The sequence below is a fragment of the Oenanthe melanoleuca genome, chromosome 5, assembly GCF_029582105.1.
Source record: "Oenanthe melanoleuca isolate GR-GAL-2019-014 chromosome 5, OMel1.0, whole genome shotgun sequence".
Classification (NCBI taxonomy): domain Eukaryota; kingdom Metazoa; phylum Chordata; class Aves; order Passeriformes; family Muscicapidae; genus Oenanthe; species Oenanthe melanoleuca.
This window is the reverse complement of record NC_079339.1, coordinates 8505634-8530115: the sequence shown is the minus strand read 5'-3', so window position 1 is coordinate 8530115 and position 24482 is coordinate 8505634. Positions and strand designations below refer to the sequence as shown.

The window sequence follows — 24482 nt, the reverse complement described above, 5'->3', positions numbered from 1 at the left end:
GACTTGTTCACTGTGGGGCAGCAGCAGGCAAAGGGGGTCTGTGCCAATCAGCAGTGCTTCCTGGTACCTCTTGCTCCTTTGGGATCCATGTCCTAAAGCAGCTCCTCCCAGGTCAGGAACATGGAGAAGGAGCTCCCCATTCCCATCCTTCTAGGTCTCTCCGTGCCCTTTTCCACTGTTGTTGTTTTTTCCGAAAGCTGCTGGAGTCACAAGGCTATCAGAAGGGGTTTCACAACTTTGGATCCATCAGAATTTCACAGTCTCGGGGGTATTGATCTTGATTTTCCTTTTCCCTACAAAGCAAGTGGTCTTTTCCTTTGTTGTGAGAAATGCCTCTGCACTTCTAAAATTTCAAAAAGTTTATTAAACTACAACAAGGGACAAAAAATGGTAAAAGGAACACCTCTGGGTGCTCACCCACAGCCAGAGGCACAGCCACAGGCACACTGCCCACACCAGGAACACGCCTTACATACTCTTGGTAAGCCAATCCCCTGGTAAGCCAAGCCCCACATTCAAACATATTCCACTCCTCTGACACAGCTCCTCCTTCATCCTGCCTTCCTGGAGCTTGTGCAGCCCTTGTGGCTTCAGCTCCACACCATGGTCAGAGATCAGCATTACAGCATTCAACACGAACACAGCACTCACATTAGAAAAACTCCACATCTGAACAGAGCTTCTTTTAACATGATAACACACATAATATTCATTCAACATTTGTGAGAGCCAATCACCATACCACCTGTTTATAACATCTGTGAATGCCTCCTCATTTCCACCTAACTGGAAACACTTCTTTCCAGAAGAGTGTCCCATTCTCCAATTTCCTTCCCCCACGTGACAGGTTTCTACCATTCCTCATTTCTCTTCCCTAGGGGGTCATTGCCCCTCCAGCAGCAGAGGGATGCTGGTGATGCTGGTAGCACTGTTGAAGCGTCTGAGTGCCTGTCAGACACAACTCCCATTCTGGGAAGAGCTCCAGAATCATTGCCAAAACCTCCCCTGGGCTCATGGAGCACCCCTGGCCCCCGGACACCCATTTCTATCATTTCAGTGCAGGCTCACAGGGCCCAAGGAATGACAGCAATCAGCTGCTTGCAGCCCAGTTATCGGCACTTAGAGCCCACCCTAATTACTGCCAATCCCTTTGATAATGCATTGAAAGGTATTAGAGACCAGAGTGCTGTGAACTCCCTTCCAGCCCTTCAGCAGAGCTCCTGCTCCTCCTCAGTCCAGGCAACATTTGTGGTATTTTCTACCTGATCCCATACTGTCCCTTTGCCAGCAGTGACACCTCCTATTATGCCAGGTTGCTCCAAACCCTATCCAACCTGGTCTGGTCACTGTCAGGGATGGGGCAGCCACAGCCTCTCTGGACAACCTGTGCCATGGCCTCAGCACCCTTACAGGGAAAAATTCCTTCCCAATATCCAATCTGAACCCACCCTCTCTCAGGGGGAAGCCATTCCTCCTTCTCCTGTCACTCCATGCTCTTGTGCAAAGTCCCTCTCCAACTCTCCTTAAGCCCCTTTAGCTCATGGAAAATTAAGTGTTTGCAGTTGAAAGGATTGTCCTGGTGAGGGGATATGAGATTCCATAACTAGGGACAGAAACACGGTGTCAGCAGGGAAGAGAATTGACAGTTCTAGTCTCAGGGTCACCACATGTGCCAGTTTCCAGCAGGAGCATCCCAGATCCCTGAGGCATGTAAGGCTGGGTAGGAATCATGCCACCTCAACTTTCCAGGAATTCCTTGGAATTCACTGTAGGCTGCTGTCTGACTGCCAGGGCAGTGTAGAAGATGATTCAGGTGAAACCTGCAACTTTTTAAGGGCTGCAGCCAAGAGAGCTGCTCTTGGGTTTTTGTTTTCTTTTCTTTCGTCTTCGCTGGGGATTTTTCCTGTGGATATGCTAAGAAGCACTGATGGCTAAGACCTCTTGGAGGCAGTGGGGAGAAATATGTTATTTTCTTGGGGTTTTGTCTCTTTGGGAAGGACCAGGGGGGAACACCACGATATTAGAAGTAGGAAAAGGAGGGTGGGGGGCAGTTGCTGTCTGTCGTTCACTCTTGGCTTTGGAGGAGAAAGGTCCCAGCTGCTATCACCACCACCTGAAGACCAGGATCTGTCTCTTCTTCTGCTACTTAACTCTGCACCACTGCCCTCATTGGAATGCTCTCCTGCTTCAGATTTCTATTTCTAAGTGTCCTGTTGGAGCACTGGGACCGACACTGCCCCAGGGTTCATGGGCAAACCTCTACTCCATCCCTTCCCACCTGGGACACAGCCACCATCACCCCAGTGCCCCTGCAGCCTCAGGGATCATGGCACCTGCCCATCAGGAGCCTGCCAGCGCTCACTGCCAGCTGTGACTGCACCAAAGGGAAAAGTGCCCATGGCCGAGAGGACTGAAACTGGATTCCTGTTCTGTCTGTTGTTAATTCCATAATTGCTGTTGTTTTGTTTGCCTTGTTATATATACTAGTAAAAAACTGTTATTCCTATCCCTATATCTTTTCCGACAATACCTTAATTTCAAAATCAGCTTAATTCAGAGGGGGAGGGTTTATATTCTCCATTTCAAGGGAAGGCCCTGCTTTTCCCTGGCAGATACCTGTCTTTCAAACAAGAAGAGGGAGACACTGCCTGGCTGAGTTGTTTTTTCCTCAACAAGGTGTTATACTGTGGAAAATTTCTGCTTTCCATTGGACAGGAAAACAGGAGACAGGAAGAAAACACCCTCTCCGATGTCAAAGTCTCTCTTCTGCTAATTACTAACAACTCTTTTAATAAATGCTTTCTCGATGTTTAGTCTTGTGTGTGCCTTGTGTCTCCAAACCTGACTCAGCACCCATGACTTTCACTCTCCCATCCCTTTCCAGAAGCAGTGATGCCTTGGTTTCCCCTGCATTTAAGGCAGTGGGAAGAGGAGGGACAACTTCCTCCTGGGTAAGAGATGTAGCTAGTTCCCAGGTCTCTCCCAGGAGGAATGAGGAGATCTTGGCATTGCTAACATCATCCCAACCGTTGCAGGCACGTGCCTTAGGAAGAGCTCTGGTATGAGACAGGAACCTGCCCTCCTGACAGCAAGTCAGAATTTTTAGAATGGGATAAAATAAGGAAATGAGCCATTTTGGTCACTGTTCATCAGGGACAAGCTCTGCAGAGAAGCCTGGATGTTTTTTAATCAACAAATTCTGAGGACAGAATTATCACACTGGAAACAAACCAAAAAAATAAATACAAATCTGAGAAATGGGTAATGACAAAATGACAGAGATGGATTTTGGCTGAAGCTTTGTGCTGAGTCTGTGTTCAGCTCCTCCTGAGGGTGACCAGGTTGAGGATGGAGGTGGTCAATGGCTTCATCAGACTTTGATGCTGGAGAAACAGAGGATGGCCTCATTCCACAGAACAGCAGCATAACCCCCTAATTTCTTTGCCATTAAATGGTCCAAGCATCTGGTGATGTGAATTTCCATGCTGAAAGCTCTTTTTGGTCACAGGCACACAGGTTCAGTGGAGCACTTTACCCAGCACTTTACTCAGAAGGATTTGATTCTGAAATTAAAATATGTGACAAATTCCCACGGAAAGTACAAGGGAATGGTGCTGTTCCTGCCCAGCTCTGCAGCCTTACCTGGTGTCTCTTCCCATCAGCTGGGAATGCAGGGCTGGCTCTGCTGGACAAAAGGGGAAGGAGGCACCCTCTCCTGCCATTTAGAGGCACCAGCCCCACAAGCATTTGGGAAGTTTCCTCTGCTGGGTGTGTCCCCAGGCCTTAAGGTGTCACATTCTTTGCAGGCAAGAGATCCCTCAAAACACCATGAAACTCATCTGGGTAGCCAAAGGAGATGGAGTTCATTCCCTGGGGCCGAGGCAATGAGGGTCATTCCATCGGGAATAGAACTGGGGAACAGCACTGAGCCCAGCTGCACTGCCTGGAGCCATGTGGGCACAGCAGGGAGGAGGAAAGCCATGCTCCAATGTGCTCTATGGCAAAGCATCCCTCCCACATTGCCCCTGGCAATGCCCCTGCTCCCTTCTCCCATAGGAATACACCAGCACAGGGAGGGTGTGGATATTTATTAATCAAGTGACTCAAAAAACTTGCACTGAGATCCTTCAGCATGATACGCAGAAAAGACTCTGTAACTCGTGAGAAATGAGAGTTATAAAGTAGGTGTGCATTTATTCAGCACTGAGGTGCACAGGGATAATTCCTCCCAAAGCCTGCACACCGAAACTTCAAACTACTGCTTTATTTACTCCCTAAAATTTAGGATTACACAATATGACCAATACATATTCATGTCCTAGCCCCACCTCGTCCTGCCTACCCTCGCTTCCTATTAAAACGAACCAAAAGTCCTTTTGTGCTTGTGCCTCCCCAATGCAGAGGTCATTTGGGGTCTCTGATGAAGTCTTCCAAACATTTCATCGCACTTGAACTTTTCAGCTTTGTCTCCAGAGTATGCATCTTAACCTTCTTGGCATATTCCAGGCCTTGAGATTAGCTCTTGCTGGTTAAGGGTTTTGGATTTATCACTTATCACTGGTAGCCTTGCACCCTTCACCCTGTTTGCAAGTTCTGGCTCTGTTTATCACAAACCTGTTTGCCTCTCCTCCCGATTTTTGCAAGCATAGTAAATGTCAGGCATTCCTCATTGTCTTGGTTTTTGATGAACTATTCCTTACTTCTCAATTCCCTGTCTCAATCAGAGCGGTGGAAGGGATTAACAAGCTCAGAGCCCCATGTCCCTGGGGGCATCATTTCTCTGGGAAGTTTTTCTTTCTGCTACTCAAAAACTTCCTGGAGGGAATCTCTGAGGGACCAGATGGAGCAGGGACTCCAACAGTGCCCTGCCAAGAAATAGATAAAGGGTTTGATGCTGCTGTGGATGCAGGTGAGCAGGAAAACAACCTGGGAGGAAACAGGCATGTACCCGAGCTGCTGCAGGAAATTGCAGAGGTTGATGAGAAGAGCAAATACCACAATGAGGAAGATAATGATGTCTCTCCTCTTGGGTTGCTGCTTCTTGGAGCCTCGCATGGCCCTGATGATGTCGATTGTGCGGGAAATGACCATGGGGACAACAAAGAGGAGCAGGATGACTGTGAACATGGAGATGAGAGCTGCCCTGCACTGTTCCTGCTCGTGTGATGGGCACAGGGATGTCACCATGGGAATGACAGTGAAGAGAGCAAAGAAGGCCCAGTCTTGGACACTGTCCACCACCCACCACAGGCGCTCGGGAAGGTGACAGCAATGGCAGCAGAGCTCAAAGAGGAAGGTCATGTCCTTCCTGAAATTGAGGAATGCCAGTTGGAACAATGCCCAGTAGAAGGAGACCATTGAGAGCTGGAAAAGGAAGCTCATGTACGTCAGGGGCATAATAATAGAGCAGGATATGTCCTCCACTAGGAAGAGAAGGATGGAGGGCACCGTGAAGACAAGGAAGAGGAAGTCGGCAAAAGCCAGGTTAAAGATGCCAGAGTTACGGATTTTCAGGCTGAGGAGCCAAAGGACAGCCCCATTCCCAGCCAGCCCACAGAGGCAGATGAGCAGTGTCACACTGTGCATAGCCACACTGGTGACATCTATGTCACAGAGATTGTCCCCTTCAGTGAATGAGGCAGGAGATGGGGATACAGTGGTCACCTCCATGGATGGACACTGGGCAGGCAGTGGGATGTGGCCCCTGGCTATGGTCTGAGATGATGGGAGTCAGTGCTTGGAGAATCCAGGGATAGACCATGCGGCTCCTCAGGAGCTCCCTGCAGCAGGAAGGACTTAGTGGAGATAAGTGAGATGTGTAGGGGAGAACAACAGTGGAACTTGTGGGTTCAGAGAGGGACATGGGAGGGCTGGGCTGTTCAGCAGGAAGGGCAGAAGGGAAGCTTAGGGAGAGCAGGAAGCACCTGGGGACAGCATAGCGGTAACCAGGAGAGGGTGGCAGGAACAGAGGAGCTGCTGGAGGAGAGGAAGGTGAGGTAGGGTAGAAGGGAAACATTGCACTGACCTGTTCACTGTGGGGAAGATGCAGGCACAGAGGGTCTGTGCAGATCAGTGGTGCTTCCTGGTAGCTCTTGCTCCTTTGGGATCAATATCCTAAAGTGGATCTTTAGGATAGAAGAAGGAGAAAGTGCCCAGATTACCAGGAGCTCCCCATTCAGGTCCTGCTGCCTCTCTCTGGGCCCTGTCTCCCTGTTACTTCCAAAAGTCTTGGTGATGTTACGGGGGAGTCGGAAATTGCATCTTGGGCTACGTCAGAGTTTCACTTCCTCAGAGGTATTTATCTGGGCTTTTCTGCTATAGAGGAAGTGACTTTTGTCAAAAGCTCTAAATGAAATATTTTGAAAATATATCCTCATTTCATCCTGGTGGGAAATATTCCTTCCCTGCAGAATGTCCCATTCTCAAATTGTCTTCCCTCTCCTGACAGGTTTCTGTCATTCCTCATTTCTCTTCCCTGAGGGGTCATTGTCCCTCCAGCAGCAGAGGGATGCTGGTAGTGCTGGTGGCATTGCAGTGCTGGCAGTGCTGGTGAGGCAGCTGTCTGCTTGCACAAGTAACTCCCATTTCCCAAAGAACTCTGGGATCATTGCCAAGCCTCCCCTGAGCCCAAAAGAAGCAAAACTGGGCTGCTCCCTATCCTATCCTATCCTATCCTATCCTATCCTATCCTATCCTATCCTATCCTATCCTATCCTATCCTATCCTATCCTATCCTATCCTATCCTATCCTATCCTATCCTATCCTATCCTATCCTATCCTATCCTATCCTATCCCATCCCATCCCATCCCATCCCATCCCATCCCATCCCATCCCACCCTACCCTACCCTACCCTACCCTACCCTACCCTACCCTACCCTACCCTACCCTACCCCCATCCCCATCCCCATCCCCATCCCCATCCCCATCCCCATCCCCATCCCCATCCCCATCCCCATCCCCATCCCCATCCCCATCCCCATCCCCATCCCCATCCCCATCCCCATCCCCATCCCCATCCCCATCCCCATCCCCATCCCCATCCCCATCCCCATCCCCATCCCCATCCCCATCCCCATCCCCATCCCCATCCCCATCCCCATCCCCATCCCCATCCCCATCCCCATCCCCATCCCCATCCCTATCCCTATCCCTATCCCTATGTCCCTATCCCTATCCCTATCCCTATCCCTATCCCTATCCCTATCCCTATCTCTATCCCTATCCCTATACCATCCAACATCCGACATCCTATATCCTATATCCTATATCCTATATCCTATATCCTATATTATATCCTATATCCTATATCCTATATCCTATATCCTATATCCTATATCCTATATCCTATATCCTATATCCTATCCTAATCCTATCCCATCTCATCCCACAGGTTTCCAAGAGGGCAGCCGCTCCCCCACTCTGACCAGGGCCTGTAAGGCTTTGCTTTCCTCTGGGTTTGCTGGCATCCAGACCCCTCAAAATCCCCTCTGACCCTCTCCTGACCCCTCCAACCTCCACTGCTCTGACACCCCAGAACCCACCCAGGGCTGCTTGTTTTCCCCTGACAGCCCCACTGCTCCCAGCTCCACCTGGGACCCCAGCAGTGTCTCTGCTCCTCCTGGCCATAGGATGCTAGGACCCTGGAGGGAGGAGAACAGCCCAGCTCCAATGTGCTCACAGGATGATAAATGTGGCTGGAGCCACTCCAGAAACAGATAAGGAGGACTCGAGTGGTTTTGGGGCAAGTTCTGTAACAAGAAGCAAGAGCACAGGGCCAGAGGAAAAGTTCAAGGCAGGGTCATATTTAATATTGCAGCACTCAGTGAATACAACCACCAGAGACCCCTCTGAATGATCCTCCAGCATCATAAAAATACTTCCAGTAGGAGATTGACACATGAAAATAAAGTCTACAAATATGATGTTTATGTGTTAGATAAAAACTTTTTAACATCTATGTGTGGTTATAATGGATAAAACCCCTGTTGTAAAGTCTCACCACACACACAGATCAAGAAGAGATCCTTCTGTGTGTCCTGTGCAGGTAAAGAATTCCTGCTTCCAAATGCTTCTCATTGTGTTAGAAAATTTATTTCAGCCAGTTTCAATGCCAGGATACTGATGGGAGACACAGGGCAGAGGAGCTGGGACCTGAGACCTGGGGAGGGCACTGTGGTCACCAGGAGAGGGTGGCAGGAACAGAGCAGCTGCTGGAGGAGAGGGAGGTGGGAGAGGGAGGAAGGAAAACATTGCACTGACCTGTTCACTGTGGGGCAGCAGCAGGCAAAGGGGGTCTGTGCAGATCAGCGGTGCTTCCTGATACCTCTTGCTCATTTGGGATCCATGTCCTAATGCAGCTCCTCCCAGGTCATGGATATGAAGGAGAAAGTGCCCAGATCAGCAGGAGCTCCCCATTCCCATCCTGCTGGGTCTCTCTGTGTAGTCTCCTGCTGTTGTTTCCCAAGGCATGGTGAGGGCACAGGGACGTCAGAAGGGATTTCACAACTTTGGATCCATCAGAATTCCACAGCCTTTGGGTTCTTGATCTTCTTTTTTTCCCTACAAAGCAAGTGGTCTTTTCCCTTGTTGTGAGAAACAATGCCACACTTCTCAAAATTTCAAAAAATTTATTAAACTACACCAAGGGAGTTAATAATGTAAAAGGAACAGCTCTGGGTGCTCACCACAGCCACAGGCACAGCCACAGGCACACTGCCCACACCAGGAACACGCCTTACATACTCTTGGTAAGCCAACCCCCTGTAAGCCAAACCCCACATTCAAACATATTCCACTCCTCTGACACAGCTCCTCCTTCATCCTGCCTTCCTGGAGCTTGTGCAGCCCTTGTGGCTTCAGCTCCACACCATGGTCAGAGATCAGCATTACAGCATTCAACATGAACACAGCACTCACATTAGGAAAACTCCACATCTGAACAGATCTTCTTTTAACATGGTAACACACATAATATTCATTCAACATTTGTGAGAGCCAATCACCATACTACCTGTTTATAACATCTGTGAATGTCTCCTCATTTCCCTGTAATTAAAAGCCCTTCTTTCCAGAAGAGTGTCCCATTCTCCAACTTCCCTTCCTCACCATAAATTATTTACTTCAAATTTCAATATGGTCCCCAAATTCATTCAAAATAAAACACCTCTCAAAGCTCTGACCATCTTTACCGATGGCTTAGGGTCCTCCCACAAGTCAGTAAGTACTTGGAAGAATCCCAGGACGAAGATGTGGGAGGCTGCTCCTCCCCCATGCTCATGGCCGCCTGGAGTTTGAGGGACTGTGCTGCCTCAAGTTAACATTAAACAGTGAGTCTATCCACAAGAGCATGCAGTTTTTTAAAGATCAGGTGAAGGACATTAAAGGGCAGAAAAATAAAGACTGGCTGGAGGAACTCTCTGAAGGTTGGGGATTAAAGGGATGGGCACCTGCTTTCACTTAGGACATTTTGTTAATTTTATTTGTCATTTTTATCATTTTACTCATGTTCCCTTGTTCAGTTCATTGTTTATAAAAATCTGTGGGAAGAGCTATTTTAGTAAATAAAGGGGAATTATGGAGGCACAGAGCCCAACGGAGGCCATGGGTCTTCCCTAGAGGGAAAGCGTTGAAGACGAGGAGCTTATTGTGCTCACCTGAAAAGGTAACCCATTGGCCAGGTCCTCTGTGGTTATGGTAGAGACAAAATCTTTCCCACAATGCTGTTTGGTTGTTTGTAGTTACTTTGTACCTTATTGGCCGTCTGCCTTTATTCCACCCCTGAATCCTCAGATCATTATTCCTGTTGCCCTACCCTGCCCCCTGCTTTCCCCATATAAACCCTGCTACCACAGACCTATTTGGTCAGTCTTTGTCCCTGGACCCCTTTGTGGAAGAAGAATAAAGACCTCTTTAGAACCCCATATGACAGCTGCTGTTCCTTTTTTCAATGTTGCCTGCAGCAGCAGCTGAAAACTGAGCTGAAATCACTCAGCAGGAACAGATGTACCTGTGCCATCAGGGCATCCATTCAAGGACACTTGCCTTGGGAGGTTGTGGTGCTTTGTCCATCACTGCCTGCTGTGACAAACATTGGCAGAGGATGGACTTGCACCTCTCAATGCTGTGGCCATCAGCAGTACACTGTAGAACATCATGGCAAGGAGGAAAAAGAAGCTTATATCTGCTGGGATGATGATGGGAGAGCAGGACAAACCCTCTAGTAGGAAGAGCAGAGTGAACGGGGGCATGATGATGAGGGAGAAGAAGGTGAGGATGGCCAGAGGAAGGATGTAAGGCAGTGATGGATTTCATGGAGTCCCTCTGGAGTGGAACCCAAGGAACCAGATGACAGCAGCATTCCTGCAGAATGCAGAAGCGACAGAGGCAGATGAGCAGTGTCACACTGTTTATGGCCACATTGGGGGCATCAGTCTCACAAAGATCAACTCCCTTGGTAGGTGAGATGGGAGATAGGGACATGGTGCTCAGCACCATGAGTGGACTCTGGGCAGGCAGTGGGATGTGGCCCCAGGCAGTGGTTGCCAGAGTGGATGGGGAGTTGCATCTCCTCACTGTGCCAAGGGCAGAGCCTCGAGCAGTGGGGGGATCGGCCCAGGACCTGTCGGCGTTCGGGGATCACAGGAGGGCAACAAATGGAAGAGATCCCGGCTGGGAGAGGCCCCACTCCCAGGGAGGTTCTGGTCAGCAGTGCTGGGACCCAGGAGAGCTCCAATGGTCTCCTTTTGGATTGCTCTTTACAGGGCCCAAAGAGATGGGCTTGTCCTGGTTTGAAGGACAGGTATCTACCAATAAAGGCAGAAGTTTTCCTTTGAAACAGAGACCTGAAATCCACTCCCGCCAAGTATTGTAAACGTTTGAATCAAGGACTCTGAGGCAGAGATAAGGGGGTAGGAATAACAGCTCTTTTACTAATATATCTAACTGTACCAGCAGAAACAACAGCAGTTGTTAAAATTACTAACAAAACAGAACAGATAACTCGGTTCCAGTCCTTTCTTTAGTTGTGGACACATTTCTCTCAGCAGGAGCGGAGGTGGGAGGGGGCGGCAGCGGCCGCGCCGATCTTGGGTGGGAACGGGCTGGAGCGAGCAGCTCCTCGCTCACTGTTGGTGTCCGGGTGATTCGCTGTGTCTGCAGAGGCAGGAGGCTGCAGCGGGGCAGATGCAGGGCAGGTGATCGCAGAGGGTCTGGCTCTCCTGCCTTCGGCCGCGTGGCTCCAAGACCAGGGGGATCCTTCTCCGAGCTCGCCGGGAACACGAGTCCCCTTTGGAAGCACGAGTGCCACTCTCCAAGCCGATCCCACCTACCTCTTTTGTTTAAAGTCGTCAAATATTCAGGGTGTAACCGGCCAGCTCCATTGGCATGATAATGGGAAAAATTCTTTAAATTGACACAGTAATAGAAAAACACTCAACTCCCAACAGGCTTCAGTCACAACCATGTTTCATCCTGGCTACCTTGGGGTGGCAGCTTTCTGTGAAAGTGTGAGAACAGGGATGTTGTGCCATTCAGGGAAGTGAAATAATTTCCAAGGCTGTGCATAAAATCCAGCAACAGTTCCTGGGAGCAGAGGGTGTTTCTGATGAGCTGCAGAGGAGATGAGCCCCAGGGCTGCTCCTCAAGGTGGATACTTAAGGAGCATTTCTCGGATCCCAGTGCTGCCTGGAAAGGGTGAGAGGATGCACCAGTACAGGGAAGATGACACTGTGGATATTTATTCATTTTTTAATCTTTCACCCACTGTCCCAGTGTCCCTCAGCAGTGCAGCAGGAGGAATCACCAGACTCAGAGCACAGGTTCCTTGGCAGGATCATTGATGCCAGCAGGGTTTCCTTCTGGGTCTGCAAAGATCCCCTGCAGGGAGAACTGGAGGGACTGCGTAGAGCAGTGCCTCCAGCAGCTCCTTGCCAAGAAGTAGATGAAGGGTTTGATGCTGCTGTGGATGCAGTTGAGCAGAAAAGCCACCTGGGAGGAGAAAATGGTATAGCTGAACTCCTGCAGGAATTTTCAGAGGCTGAGGGGGAGCACAGTGAGGCAGATAACAATGTCGAGATTCTTGGGGTGCTGCTGGTGCAAGCCAGACTTGACCTTAATGTAGAGAATTGTGTTGGAAATGAGCATGAAGGGAGGACAGAGGAGGAGGTTGAAGGTGTACATAGAGATGAGAGACACTCGGCAGTTCTCAGATAGCTGGGACTCACAAAGGGAAGCGACTGTGGCAAAGAGAGTCAAGACAAGGATGGAGAATGCCCAGAGCAGGGCATACACCACCTTCGAGAGATGCTGGGGACAGTGGCAGCAGTTCCAGACACAGCAGTGGATGAACCTGCACCTCCGGATGTTGATGGCTGTCAGCAGGTACAGTGCCAGGCTGTTGTACATCAGTGATAGTTGGAAAACCATCCACACGTACTGCAAGGGTATGATGGCAGAGCAGGACAAGTCCACCAGCAGGAAAAGCAGACTGAAGGGCACCAGAAAGACGAGGAAGTAAAAAATAGTCAGGATGAGGATGTAACGGGTGTTGCTATTCCTGCACAAACAGTGGAAGCCGAGGAGCCAAAGGACAGTCCCGTTCCCAACCAGCCCCCAGAGGCAGATGAGCAGTGCCACACTGTGTATGGCCACGTTGGTGACGTGTCTCACAGAGATCATCCCCTTCACTGCGTGAGGCAGTAGATGGGGACACGATGGTCACCTCTATGGATGGACACTGGCCAGGCAGTGGGATGTGGCCCCTAGCTGTGGTCAGAGTGGATAGGAGAATCCTGGGATGGACCATTGGGCTCCTCAGATGCTCCCTGCAGTGGGGAAGATTCAGTGGGAGGGAGTTAATTGTGTAGGGGAGAAGAACAGTGGGACTTGTGGGTTGGGAGATGGAGATGGGAGGTGTAATGGATGAATATAATGTAATCCGTGTAAGAATTATATAGTAGTGTAAAGAAAGCAATATTTGGCTAAAACCAAACCACAGACGGTAAAGACACAGGTCACTTGATTATATCATTGTGACATCCAACAAAAGTAGGATAGCTCAAATTAACAAATAGATCTAGCCGCAGCGGAGATGGCCCTGTCTAGGGAGGCAGCCAAGTTACGAGGACCTGATAACCGCCCTTAATCAACGCCATGGAAAAAATACATCTGAATGCCTGGTTTCCCGTAAACGGAGATCGACAGGATACATCTCCATGTCACCTTCCCGAAAACCAGGGAATGTCCTCATCAGAATTCATTGTCTCCCAGGATATGGTTTTGTCCAGCCCAACGCGGTGAAAGAAAACTACATGAATATGTTGAACGACAAGAGAAGACAAAGACCTCCGCCTCGGGCAAGGAAAAACCGTATAAAAACTGGACTAACCAAAGCTGTTTGTGAACACTTGGGGATTCGGAGCGATAGAGTTCGAATCATTGTGTGTTCACCCGACGCCGACCCCCGGCTCGGCGCTGTTCCTTTGCGGTTGTGGCTATCGAGGACCCTGTTTCGGTCACAAAATAAATATCGCTTATTGTAATCATATTTAATTCGGCTTGATTACGTTTGTATTTATAACAGGAGGGCTGGGCTGTTCAGCAGGAAAGGCAGAAGGGAAGCTTAGGTAGAGCAGGGAGCACCAGAGGATGGCACTGTAGTCACCAGGAGAGGGTGACAGGAAGAGAGCAGCTGCTGGAGGAGAGGAACATGGGGGTGGGAAGAAGGAAAATATTGCACTGACCTGTTCACTGTGGGGCAGCAGCAGGCAAAGGGGGTCTGTGCAGATCAGCACTGTTTCCTGGTACCTCTTGCTTTTTGGGATCCATGTCCTATAGTAGATCCTCTCAGGTCCTCAAGATGATTAATAAAATGCCCAGATCACCAGGAGCTCCCACTATGGTCCTTCTGACTCTTCTTTGTGACCTTTCCCACTGTTACTCTCCCAGACTCAGTGAAGTCATGTGGCAGTCAGAAACTGCATTTCTGGCTGTGTCAGTTTCACTTCCTCAGAGTTATTTATCTTGTGATTTTTTTTTTTTTTTTTTTTTTTTTTTTACTGTATAGGGAGTATTTTTTGCAAAAGCTCCAAAGGAAATATTTTCCAAATGGCTCCTTATTTCCTCTAGATGAGGAACATTTCTTCCCTGCACAATGGCCCACTCTCCAAGTGCCTTCCCTCTCCTGGCAGGTTTCTACCAGTCCTCATTTCTCTTCCCTGAGGGATCATTGTCCCTACAGCAGCAGAGGGATACTGGTGGTCATGGTGGCACTGGAATGCTGGCAGTCCTGGAAGTGCTGGCAGTGCCAATGAAGCATCTGGCTTCTTGTCAGAAAGAGCTTCCATTCTGAGATGGGCTCCAGAATCATTGCCAAAGCCTACCTGGGCTCAAGAAAGCACAATTCAGCCAAGAACTTTTTTTTTTTGTAATTCTACCGCACACTTACGCAGGCCAAGAGAATGACAGCAGCCAGCTACTGGCATCCAGGTTATCAGCACTTAGAACCCACATTAATTACTGTCACTTCCTTTAATGATGCAAAGAAAGCTATTAGAGACCAGATTTTGGGGTGTTGTGGCCCCCTTTCCACCCATTCATTAGAGCTCATCCTCCTCAGACTTGGGAGCACTTGTGGTTTTTTATTCCTGACCCTCTGGTTAACCTGTGCCTGGGCCTCAGCACCCTCACAGGGAAGGATTTCTTACCAATATCCAATCTGAACCCACCCTCTGGCAGTGGGAAGTCATTTCCCCTTGTCCTGTCACTCCATGCCCTTGTCCAAAGTCCCTCTCCAATTCTCCTGAAGCCCCTTTAGCTCATAGATCATTAATTGTTTGCACTTGAAAGGATTGGCCTGGTGAGGGGATTTCATAGCTGAGGATACAGATGCAGTGTCAACAGGGAAGAGAGGTGACAGTTCTGGTTCCAGGGCCACCACATGCGCCACTTTCCAGCAGGAGCATCCCAGATCCCTGAGGCCTGTCAGCCTGGGTAGGAATCACCTTACCACAGCCTTAGAGGAATTCCTTGGAATTCACTGTAGGCTGCTGTCTGACTGCCAGGATAGTGTAAAAGATGACTCAGATGAAATCTGCAACTTTCTAAGGGTTGTAGCCAAGAGAGCGGCATTGATTCACCTCTCCTGAGAAGAAATGACCTTGTTGAAATTCTAAATCATCCCTCTGCATTGTGCCTGTGTTCCAGCTCATGCACAGAATATTTATTATTCCTTATATCCTCCTGGAAACTGTGTGGTGAGCATCACTACCACTGAAATTGTGGCATACAAGTGGGAAATCCAGATTGGAGCTAGAAATCAAAGTTTAGCTGCACATTTGTAGTGCAGTGTCCTAAGGATCCACTCCAGGAAAGAGAGGGGGCAAGTTCAGACAAAAGACAAGATTTTTGGATTAGGGTTGCTTTAAAATGAAAGAGGAAGCTGACATGGAGAGAAACTGCTTTTGCCATAGGTCTCGTGGCTGAGGCTCTGTCCTGTTCCTCATTCCTGGAGAAAGTCAAGAGCAGGTTAGAAGCAGAGCCCTGATCCCGTCACAGGCTCTGCAATAGTTCCCTGTCTGTGAGAGCCCTGGAGAACAGGAGCCAGCACGGAGAACAGGGGTTGTGGCAGGAGCTGTGACAGACCCCGTGCCGGATGCTGCTCATATTCACTGCCCATTTTGGGTACTGGCTCTTGCTGAGGGTGTTTGACTAATTTGAATTTGCCCTCAGCACCTTCTCTTCCGCTTGCCTGTGCCAACAGCTGTGCCCACCCTCTGATTTACTACCTTACTGGGAGCTGTGCAATGGTATTCATCCACTCTCTTGGTGTTGCCTTCCGGAGGGCTTTTGAGGATGTGCCAGAGTCAGGGAATAGGGGCAACACAGTGGATTCATCATGTGGTCCCTGGAAGTGGTCTGAGTGAATGGGAATCAGTGCTTGGAGAATCCAGGGATGGACCATGCAGCTTCTGAGCAGCTCCTGCAGTGGGAAGGATTCTGTGGGGAGGAGTGAGTTGAGCAGGGCAGGAGGGTGGTGCCTATGGTGTGGTGGGAGAAGGAGGTGCATGGTTTGGGCTGGTTGGCAGGGCATTGATAAATAAGGAAGAATAAACATTTTCAACACCCCTGAACTTGCTTAAGGACTAACTGGGCAAAAAGATACAAGATTGTAAAGATGTGGACCCAGGCTCATAAACATGGCTGGAGCCAGTGGGAGAAGTGATAGGGAGGCATATAGCATTTTTGGGGTGAATTCTATAACAAGAAGCAAGAGCACATGGCCAAAGGAAAAGTTCATCTCCACCCCACTGTCACATCCCATCCCATCCCATCCCGTCCCGTCCTGTCCCGTCCCGTCCCGTCCCGTCCCATCCCATCCCATCCCGTCCCGTCCCGTCCCGTCCCTCCCATCCCATCCCATCCCATCCCGTCCCGTCCCGTCCCGTCCCGTCCCGTCCTGTCCTGTCCTGTCCTGTCCTGTCCCGTCCCGTCCCATCCCGTCCCGTCCCATCCCGTCCCATCTCGCCCCATCCCATCCCGTCCCGTCCCATCCTGTCCCATCCTAAATTTCAATCCACTACCCAAGCCACAAATTATTTACTTCAAATTTCAATCTGGTCCCCAAAATCAGTCAAAGTAAAAAACACCTCTCAAAGCTCTGACCATTTTTACCGATGGCTCAGGATCCTCCCACAAGTCACTAATGACTTGGAAGGATGCCAGGACACAGCTGTGGGAGGCTGATGTCCAAGTGGTGGAAGAATCACCACAACTTGCAGAATCAGCAGCTGTTCTCAGGACTTTTGAGAAGTTTCCAGAACTTATAAATGCGGTCACCAATTCAACAAATATTGCAGGTGTGGCTATGAGGGCAGAACACTCACATTTAAAAGAGGTCTCTAACCCAAATCTGTATAGGATGCTTTCTAAATTAATTCACCTCATCTCCCACAGGAAGCATCCATTCCACATAATCCGCGTAAGGTCACATACTGACCTCCCAGGTGCTGTTGCAGTGGGGAAATGAAGGGCAGATGCACTTGCCCTGATGGCTGAGTCAGCAAATGGGCTGGACACCTTTGCCCAGGTGAAGATGTCCCACACTATCTTCCATCAAAATGTCCCAGCACTCATGCGCATGTTCCATCTATCTCAAGACCAGGCTGGTGCTGTCATGGCCACTTGCTCAAATTCTCAGTTGTACCAAATGCCATCCCTAGGCTCTGGGGCCAACCGCAGAGACCTGAACAACTGCCAAATCTGGCAGACTGATGCAAGTCACTTCCCAGCTTTTGGGAGACTGAAATACATTCATATCTCAGTAGATACATTTTCTGGCTCAGTGTTTGGTTTGGCCCACGCAGGAGAAGATGTTGCACATACCATCAAGCATCTTCTCCTGGCGTTTGCCACTGTGGGAGTCCCTGAAGAAATAAAAACAGACCATGGGCCTGCTTATACCTCCTGCAAATTAGGATATTTTTTCAAGCAGTGGGTGGTTAAGCACACCACAGGCATTCCTCACAATCCCAAAGGGCAATCGATTGTGGAAAGGACCCATGGAACCATCATGATCAGCAGTGGGGAGGGACAGAGACCATGTCCCCCACTGAGAGACTCTGTAAGGCTCTGTATGTGATAAACTTCCTAAATTGCTCTTTCCCTGAGCTGACCTCCCCTGTATTCTGGCACTGCTGAAATTTGGCCCAAGCCAAGCTTGATGAGAAGCCGCTGGTGCTGATCAAAGACCAGGAGACCCAACAAATAGCAGAGTCTTTTCCACTGATTTCCTGGGGAAGGGGGTATGCCTGTGTGTCAGCCCCATCTGGCTCAAGATGGCTCCCAGGGAAATTCATTCAACCGTATTTAGGGCCGACAAACACTGCCCCCACCGAAACTAACAAAAATACAACTGAGTCCAACACTATAGGACTGAAAGTCCAGGGACAAACTCCCTGGAGATGGAAATGTCGCCTAACACAGCTCTTGTCAAGACCAGAACATCCCGTCACCCAATCTCCAACAACACTTACATCCAAAACAAACTCTACCTCGAGAACAAGAATGCAAACCACAGGCTATGCACTCCCTAGCCACTGCTTCTATCCCCAGTTATACCCCCTTTACCCCTACACTTACCTTTGTTATACTTACCTTCCCACACCAGTCCATGTTCTCCCTTGACCCTCCCTACACAACCTACCCCCCAACACCCCTGCCTTGTATGTTTTTATTTCAAGCAAAGGGGAGACGAGAAAGCAGATCACATAAGTTACAGGAAGAAGAAAGAAATTATTCCTTTTCCTTACCCCAAAGATCTAATAATGTCTGTCTTTACCTCAACAGATGACTCATTCCCTGCAAAAATGAAAGGTTATCTGCTGCAATGCCATCCTCACAGTGCTCTGGAGGCTTTTTGCCCCACCAATCACACCTGGATAATTGTCCCTCAACCTAAACATAATGCTTGGGTAACCCTGGTGAAGACAGTTCAACCGGACAGTTTATGCCTGGCCATGAGTGATCTCAGTGATCCACTCTCCAGTGCCTGGTGGGAATTCCATTAACAGCAAAGGATTATCCTTCTGCAGGTAAGGAACCCAAGCCAGTGGACACCTGGGATGAGTGGACAACAATTTTGCTACACCAGAGGAACCACAGGAATTGGATCTATTGGGGTCCACCAAGGCCACTTTTTGTATTCAGTTTCATTACAGGCGACCACCTCAGCCTCTACCTGAATCAGAGTTTATTCAGTCTCTTGTAAAAATGTAGTGAACCCAATCTGAAAAATTTATTCCATCCATTGGTGCAATTACACCAGCCTCATGCTATCCTTGTCCACTTCCAATCCAAGGGTGCTCCCCAAGGAGTTCCTCATCTGTGGGAACAGAGCCTTGCCTGGGATCCCTTCCTATCTTCAAGGAGGTCTCTGCACCCTTGGCCAGCTTACCACCCTCACCCCAAACATCACATTAATTCAGGATTGGCAGAGAAAAACCCAATTGGTCCACCAAAAGTGATCATATGTTGAATTTGATGAAAATTGTAATGCCGAAATTATTAATTGGAATAAAGGAAAGATGGTTGCATTCTTTCTATTTTTACGGTGAGTGGCCACAGCAAAGGCCCTCAGCAAGTTTACTCAGGTGGGGTGCTAGCTTGGTAAGCAACCCAGTGCAACACTGAAATAATTCAACACCCTCTTTGAAGACGAAGAAACCACCAGGCATACAACTTTATAGAACTGAGCAGCAATTGACTTTCTGCTCCTTGCCCATGGTCATGGTTGCCAGGAGTTTGAAGGACTGTGCTGCCTCAACATCAAACAGCAAGTCTATCCACAGGAGCATGCAGTTTTTTAAAGATCAGGTGAAGGACATTAAAGGGCAGAAAAATAAAGACTGGCTGGAGAACTCTTTGAAGGTTGGGGATTAAAGGGATGGGCACCTTCTTTCATTAAAGACATTTTGTTAATTTTATTTATTGTTTTTATCATTTTACTCATGTAATCTTGCTTAGTTCATTGCTTACAAAATCTGTGAGAAGAGTTTTTAATAAACAAACAAGAGTTGTAGAGGCACAGGGCCCAATGGAGGCCATTGCCCTTCCCTGGAGGGAAAGTCCTGAAGATGGGAGGTTTAGTCCTCTTCCCTGATGAGGTAACCCTTAGGCAAACTCCTCTGTGGTTATGGTAAAGATATAATCTGTCGCACAATGCTGTTCAGTTGTATGTAGATACTTTGTCCCCCATTGGCCCTCTTCCTTTATTCCGCCCCTGAATACTCAGATCATTGGCCCTGGTAGTCTACTCTGCCCCCTGCTTTCCCCATATAACCCCTGCTCCTACAGACCTTTGAATCTGTCTTTGTCCGTGGATCCTTTTGTGGAAGAAGAATAAAGATCTCTGTGGAGCTCCATATGAAGGCTCCTGTCCCTTTCTTTGGTGTTGCCCTCAGCAGCAGCTTACAACTGAGCTGAAATCACTCAGCAGGTGCAGGTGTGACTGTGACACAGGGATGTCCTTTCAAGGCTGCTTGTATGGGGAGGTCATGGAACTCTGACCAGCACTGCATGCTGCAACAAATATTGGCTGAGGATGGACCTGCACCTCTCAGTGCTGATGGCTGTCAGCCGGTACAGCCCTAGGATGTGGAAATCAAGAAGAGGAGGAAAAATAAGCTTATGTATGCTGGGAGGATGACGGGAGAGCAGGACAAATTCTCCAGCAGGAAGACCCGAGTGGAGGGAAGCATGATGATGGGGAAGTTGATGATGGCCAGATCAAGGATGTTGGCAGTGCTGGGCTGCATGGTGTCCCTCTGGATGTGGAAGCCAAGAACCCAGATGACAGCTCTGTTCCTGGCCAGCCCATAGAGCCAGATGAACAGTGTCATACTGTGCATGGCCACGCTGGTGACATCTTATCTCACAGAGATCATCTCCTTCAGTGAGTTGGGCAGGAGATGGGGACAAGGTGGTCATCTCCCTGGGTGGACTCTGGGCAGGCAGTGGGATGTAGCCCCTGGATATGGTCAGAGTGGATGGAAGTCAGTGGTCGGAAAATCCAGCAATGGACCATGTGGATCCTCAGCAGCTCCCTGCAGTGGGAAGGATTCAGTGGGGAGGAGTGAGATGTGCAGGGGAGAAGGACATTGCAAATTGTGGGTTGGGAGGGGAATGTTGGAAGGCTTGGCTGTTCGGCATGAAAGGCAGAAGGGAAGCTCTGGGCAGAGAAGGAAGCACCTGGGGAGGGCACTGTGGTGCCGCCCTGGGGCTGCGTTTTTTCCTACGAAAGTCCCACTGCTGCCCTACTCCACCTAGGACCATGAGAAGTGTCTCTGCTTTTCCCAGACATTATGCCCTTACACCTTAAAATTAACAATTTAGCCAAGCAATAACACTTATCAGCATTTAGCTGAAAAGGTATCTCATGATATAACCTGGCTTACATGCCTGACTCACTCAGATGTCTCAGGCACTAAAACACCTGAGAGAGCAGCATTGCTCCCACATTTGCCATGGCAGATGTACACGTGTGTGCAGACAGACAGAGTCAGGGCAAGGTCCCTGTGAGAAATTCCCCTTGGAGGCAGGGAAATGCTCACTGTGGATCCGTTTGCATCTCCTCACTGTGCCAAGGGCAGAGCCTCGAGCAGTGGGGGGATCGACCCAGGACCTGTTGGTGTTCGGGGATCACCCGAGGGCAGCAAACGGGAGAGATCCCGGCTGGGAGAGGACCCACTCCCAGGGAGGTTCTGGTCAAAACTGTTGGGGGCCGGGAGAGCTCCAATGGTCTTATTTTGGACCGTTCTTTACAGGGCCCCAAGAGATGGGCTTCTGTCACAATGAAGTTTCATCCTGGCCACATTTTGGGGTGGCAACTTTCTGTGAAAGTGTGAGAACAGGATGTTATGGCATTCAGGGAAGTGAAATAATTTTCAAGGCTGTAAATAAAACCCAGGAGGTTGTTGGAGAGCAGCAGTTCCTGGGAGCAGAGGGTGTTTCTGATGAGCTGCAGAGGAGGTGAGCCCAGGGGCTGCTCCTCAAGGCAGATACCTAAGGAGCATTTCTCAGATCTCAGTGCAGCCTGGGAAGGGGGAGGGGATGAACCAGCACAGGGAGGGTGACACTGTGGATATTTATTCATCAGGTGGCTCAAGGAATCCCTCAGGCACTGACCCAGTGTCCTTCCCCAGTGCAGGAGTAGGAATCACCAGACTCAGAGCACAGCTTCCATGGCAGGATCATTGATATCAGCAGGATTTTCTTCTGGCTCCTCAAAGATCCCCTGGAGGGAGAGCCAGAGGGACTCCACAGAGCAGTGCCTCCAGCAGCTCCCTGCCAAGAAGTAGATGAAGGGGTTGATGGTGCTGTAGATGCAGATGAGCAGGAAAGCCACCTGGGAGGTGAAAATGGTATCTCTGAGAAGCTGCAGTAATTTCCAGAGGCTGAGGGGCAGAGTGAAGAGCTAAATGAGGCAGATAACAATGTCGAGATTCTTGGGTTGCTGGTGGTGGGAGCGAGACTTGACCTTAATGAAGGCCAAAGGAAAAGTTCAAGGCAATCTTTAATATTGCAGCATTTTGTGAATATGACCACCAGAGAACCCTCTGAAGGATCCTCCAGATTGATAAAAGTACTTCCGGTAGGAAGCTGACACATGAAAATGAATTCTATGAAAATGACGCTTATGTGTTAGACAAGAACTTTTTAACATTTATGTGTGGGTATAATGGATAAAACCCCTGCTCTAAAGTCTCACCACACACACAGATCAGGGAGAGATCCTCCTGTGTGTCCTGTGCAGGTAAAGAATTCCTGCTTCCAAATACTTCCCATTGTATTAGAAAGTTCATTTCAGCCAATTTCAATGGCAAGATCCAGATGGGATGCGCAAGACAAAGGAGGGGGGACATGGCGAGCGCACTGTGCTAACGGGAGAGGGAGGCAGGAACAGAGCAGCTGCTGGAGGAGAGGGAGGTGGGGCAGGGAGGAAGGAAAACATTCCACTGACCTGTTCACTGTGGGGCAGCAGCAGGCAAAGGGGGCCTGTGCAGATCAGCAGTGCTTCCTAGTACCTCTTGCTCCTTTGGGATCTGTGTCCTAAAGTAGTTCCTCCCAAGTCAGTAACATGAAGGAGAAAGTGCCCAGATCACCAGGAGCTCCCCAGTCCTGTCCTGCTGTGTCCTCTCCAAGCCCTATGTCAGTGTTGTTTCCCAAAGGCTCAGTGGAGTCACGGGGGAGTCAGAAATTGCACTTTTGGCTATCTCTGAACTCCACTTCACTAGAGAAACTTATTTTGGGTTTTTCTGCTACAGACAGAGACTTTTGTCAAAAGCTCCAGATGAAATATTTTGCAAACTGCTCCTCATCTCCTCCTCATGAGAGACACTTCACTTCCCTGTAAAATGTCCCATTCTGCAATTGTCTTCCCTCTCCCGACAGGTTTCTACCATTCCTCAATTCTCTTCCCTGAAGGGTCATTGTCCCTCCAGATGACCAGGAGTTCCCCATTCCTGTCCTTCTGTCTCTCTCTTTGTGCCCTGTCCTGGTGTTGTTTCCCAAAGGCTCAGTGGGGTCGTAGGGCAGGCAGAAATGGTTTTACAACTTTGGCTACTTCAGAGCTCCACTCCATCAGAGGTATATATTTTGATTTTTTTTCTTACAAAGCTGTGGGGTTCGGGTTGTTGGACAGTCGCTGGACAGACTCACGAGCTTACTATTTTCTGTTCTTCAAGTTTGCAGTTAATTATGAGGGTGTGGGTGTAAGAAAGAGTGTGGAGCATGGAGAGTAAGAGAAAAAAGCAAGGGGGTGAGAGAGAGCAAGAGAGAGATTTCCCGTTTACAATAAGGTAAGTATTCTTCTATAATGAATATTCTAATTTCTAATAGCCAATCTAATACAATATACTAATTTCCTAATATTTGCATGCAAACTATAGAAACTACTAAATTACCATGTTTTATGGCTTTCTTATCTGTAACCCTTATCTTCAGACCTTTCCTGCCAGGCTTGGAACAGGATGTCTGTTGGTTCTTGGGTATTTGTGGCATTTGGTATCATCTAACCAAAGAAAGAGGCCTCAAACCTTCACATGACTGATTTCAGCATCTATATCAAAATATGCTAACATCTCAATTTCATCTGTTGTTTCAGAACTACTTGCTAGGCACTAATAAGATTTCTCTATTCCCTCTCCAACACAAAGCAAGTAGTTTTATATTTGTAAATGGCTCCTCATTTCCTACTAATTAGAAACATTCCTTCCCAGGGGAGTGTCCCTTTCTTCAAGTTCCTTCCTTCACCTGACAGGTATCTACCGTTCCTCATTTCTCTTCCCTGAGGGGTCATTGTCCCTCTAGCAGCAGAGGGATGCTCATGGTGCTGGTGGCACTGGAATGCTGGCAGTACTGGCAGTGCCATTGAGGAATATGACTGCTTGTGAGAAACACTCCCCTTCTGGGAAGAGCTCCAGAATCATTGCCAAAACTCCCCTTGGCTCATGGGAGCACCCTTGGGCCATGGACACCCATTTCTATCATTCTAATGCAGACTCACACCGCCCAAGGGAAGGACAGCAATCAGCTGCTTGCAACCAGAGCCACTTAGAGCCCACCCTAATTACTGCCAATATCATTGATGATGCAATGAAAGCTATTGGAGACCAGAGTGCTGTGAACCCCCTTCCAGCCCTTCAGCAGAGCTCCTGCTCCTCTTCAATTCTGGGAGTACGTGTGGTTGTTTTAACCAGATCCCATACTTTCCCATTGCCAGCAGGGACACCTTCCACTATGCCTGGTAGCTCTAATCCCCACCCAACCAGGCCACGAGACTTCCAGGGATGGGGCAGCCACAACCTCTCTGGGCAACCTGGGCCTGGGCCTCAGCACCCTCACAGGGAAGAATTTCTTCCCAATATCCAATCTGAACCCACCCTCTCTCAGTGGGAAGCCATTCCTCCTTGTCCTGTCACTCCATG

General features: G+C 49.0%; 2 protein-coding genes across 6 annotated transcripts in view; both read right to left on the bottom strand.

Annotated features, from left to right (window-relative positions):
- The window catches only part of LOC130253457 (mas-related G-protein coupled receptor member H-like), a 151152-nt gene that overhangs the window by 4138 nt on the left and 122532 nt on the right, over positions 1–24482 (bottom strand). The window contains exon 1 of one of the 5 annotated variants that reach the window (XM_056492046.1): positions 22517–22593. The exons of 2 other annotated variants lie outside the window; for them this stretch is intronic. The gene's annotated coding sequence lies outside the window, so the exon portion shown is untranslated. Of the gene's footprint in view, positions 1–3; positions 448–8262; positions 8310–22516; positions 22594–24482 lie in introns of those variants that run through there. 2 more of the 5 variants (XM_056492048.1, XM_056492044.1) reach the window with 2 other exon arrangements.
- Positions 4074–5745, bottom strand: LOC130253475 (mas-related G-protein coupled receptor member H-like). Its single transcript, XM_056492065.1, has one exon. The coding sequence runs from the start codon at positions 5668–5670 to the stop codon at positions 4801–4803; it is 870 nt and encodes a 289-aa protein (XP_056348040.1). The 5' UTR covers positions 5671–5745; the 3' UTR covers positions 4074–4800.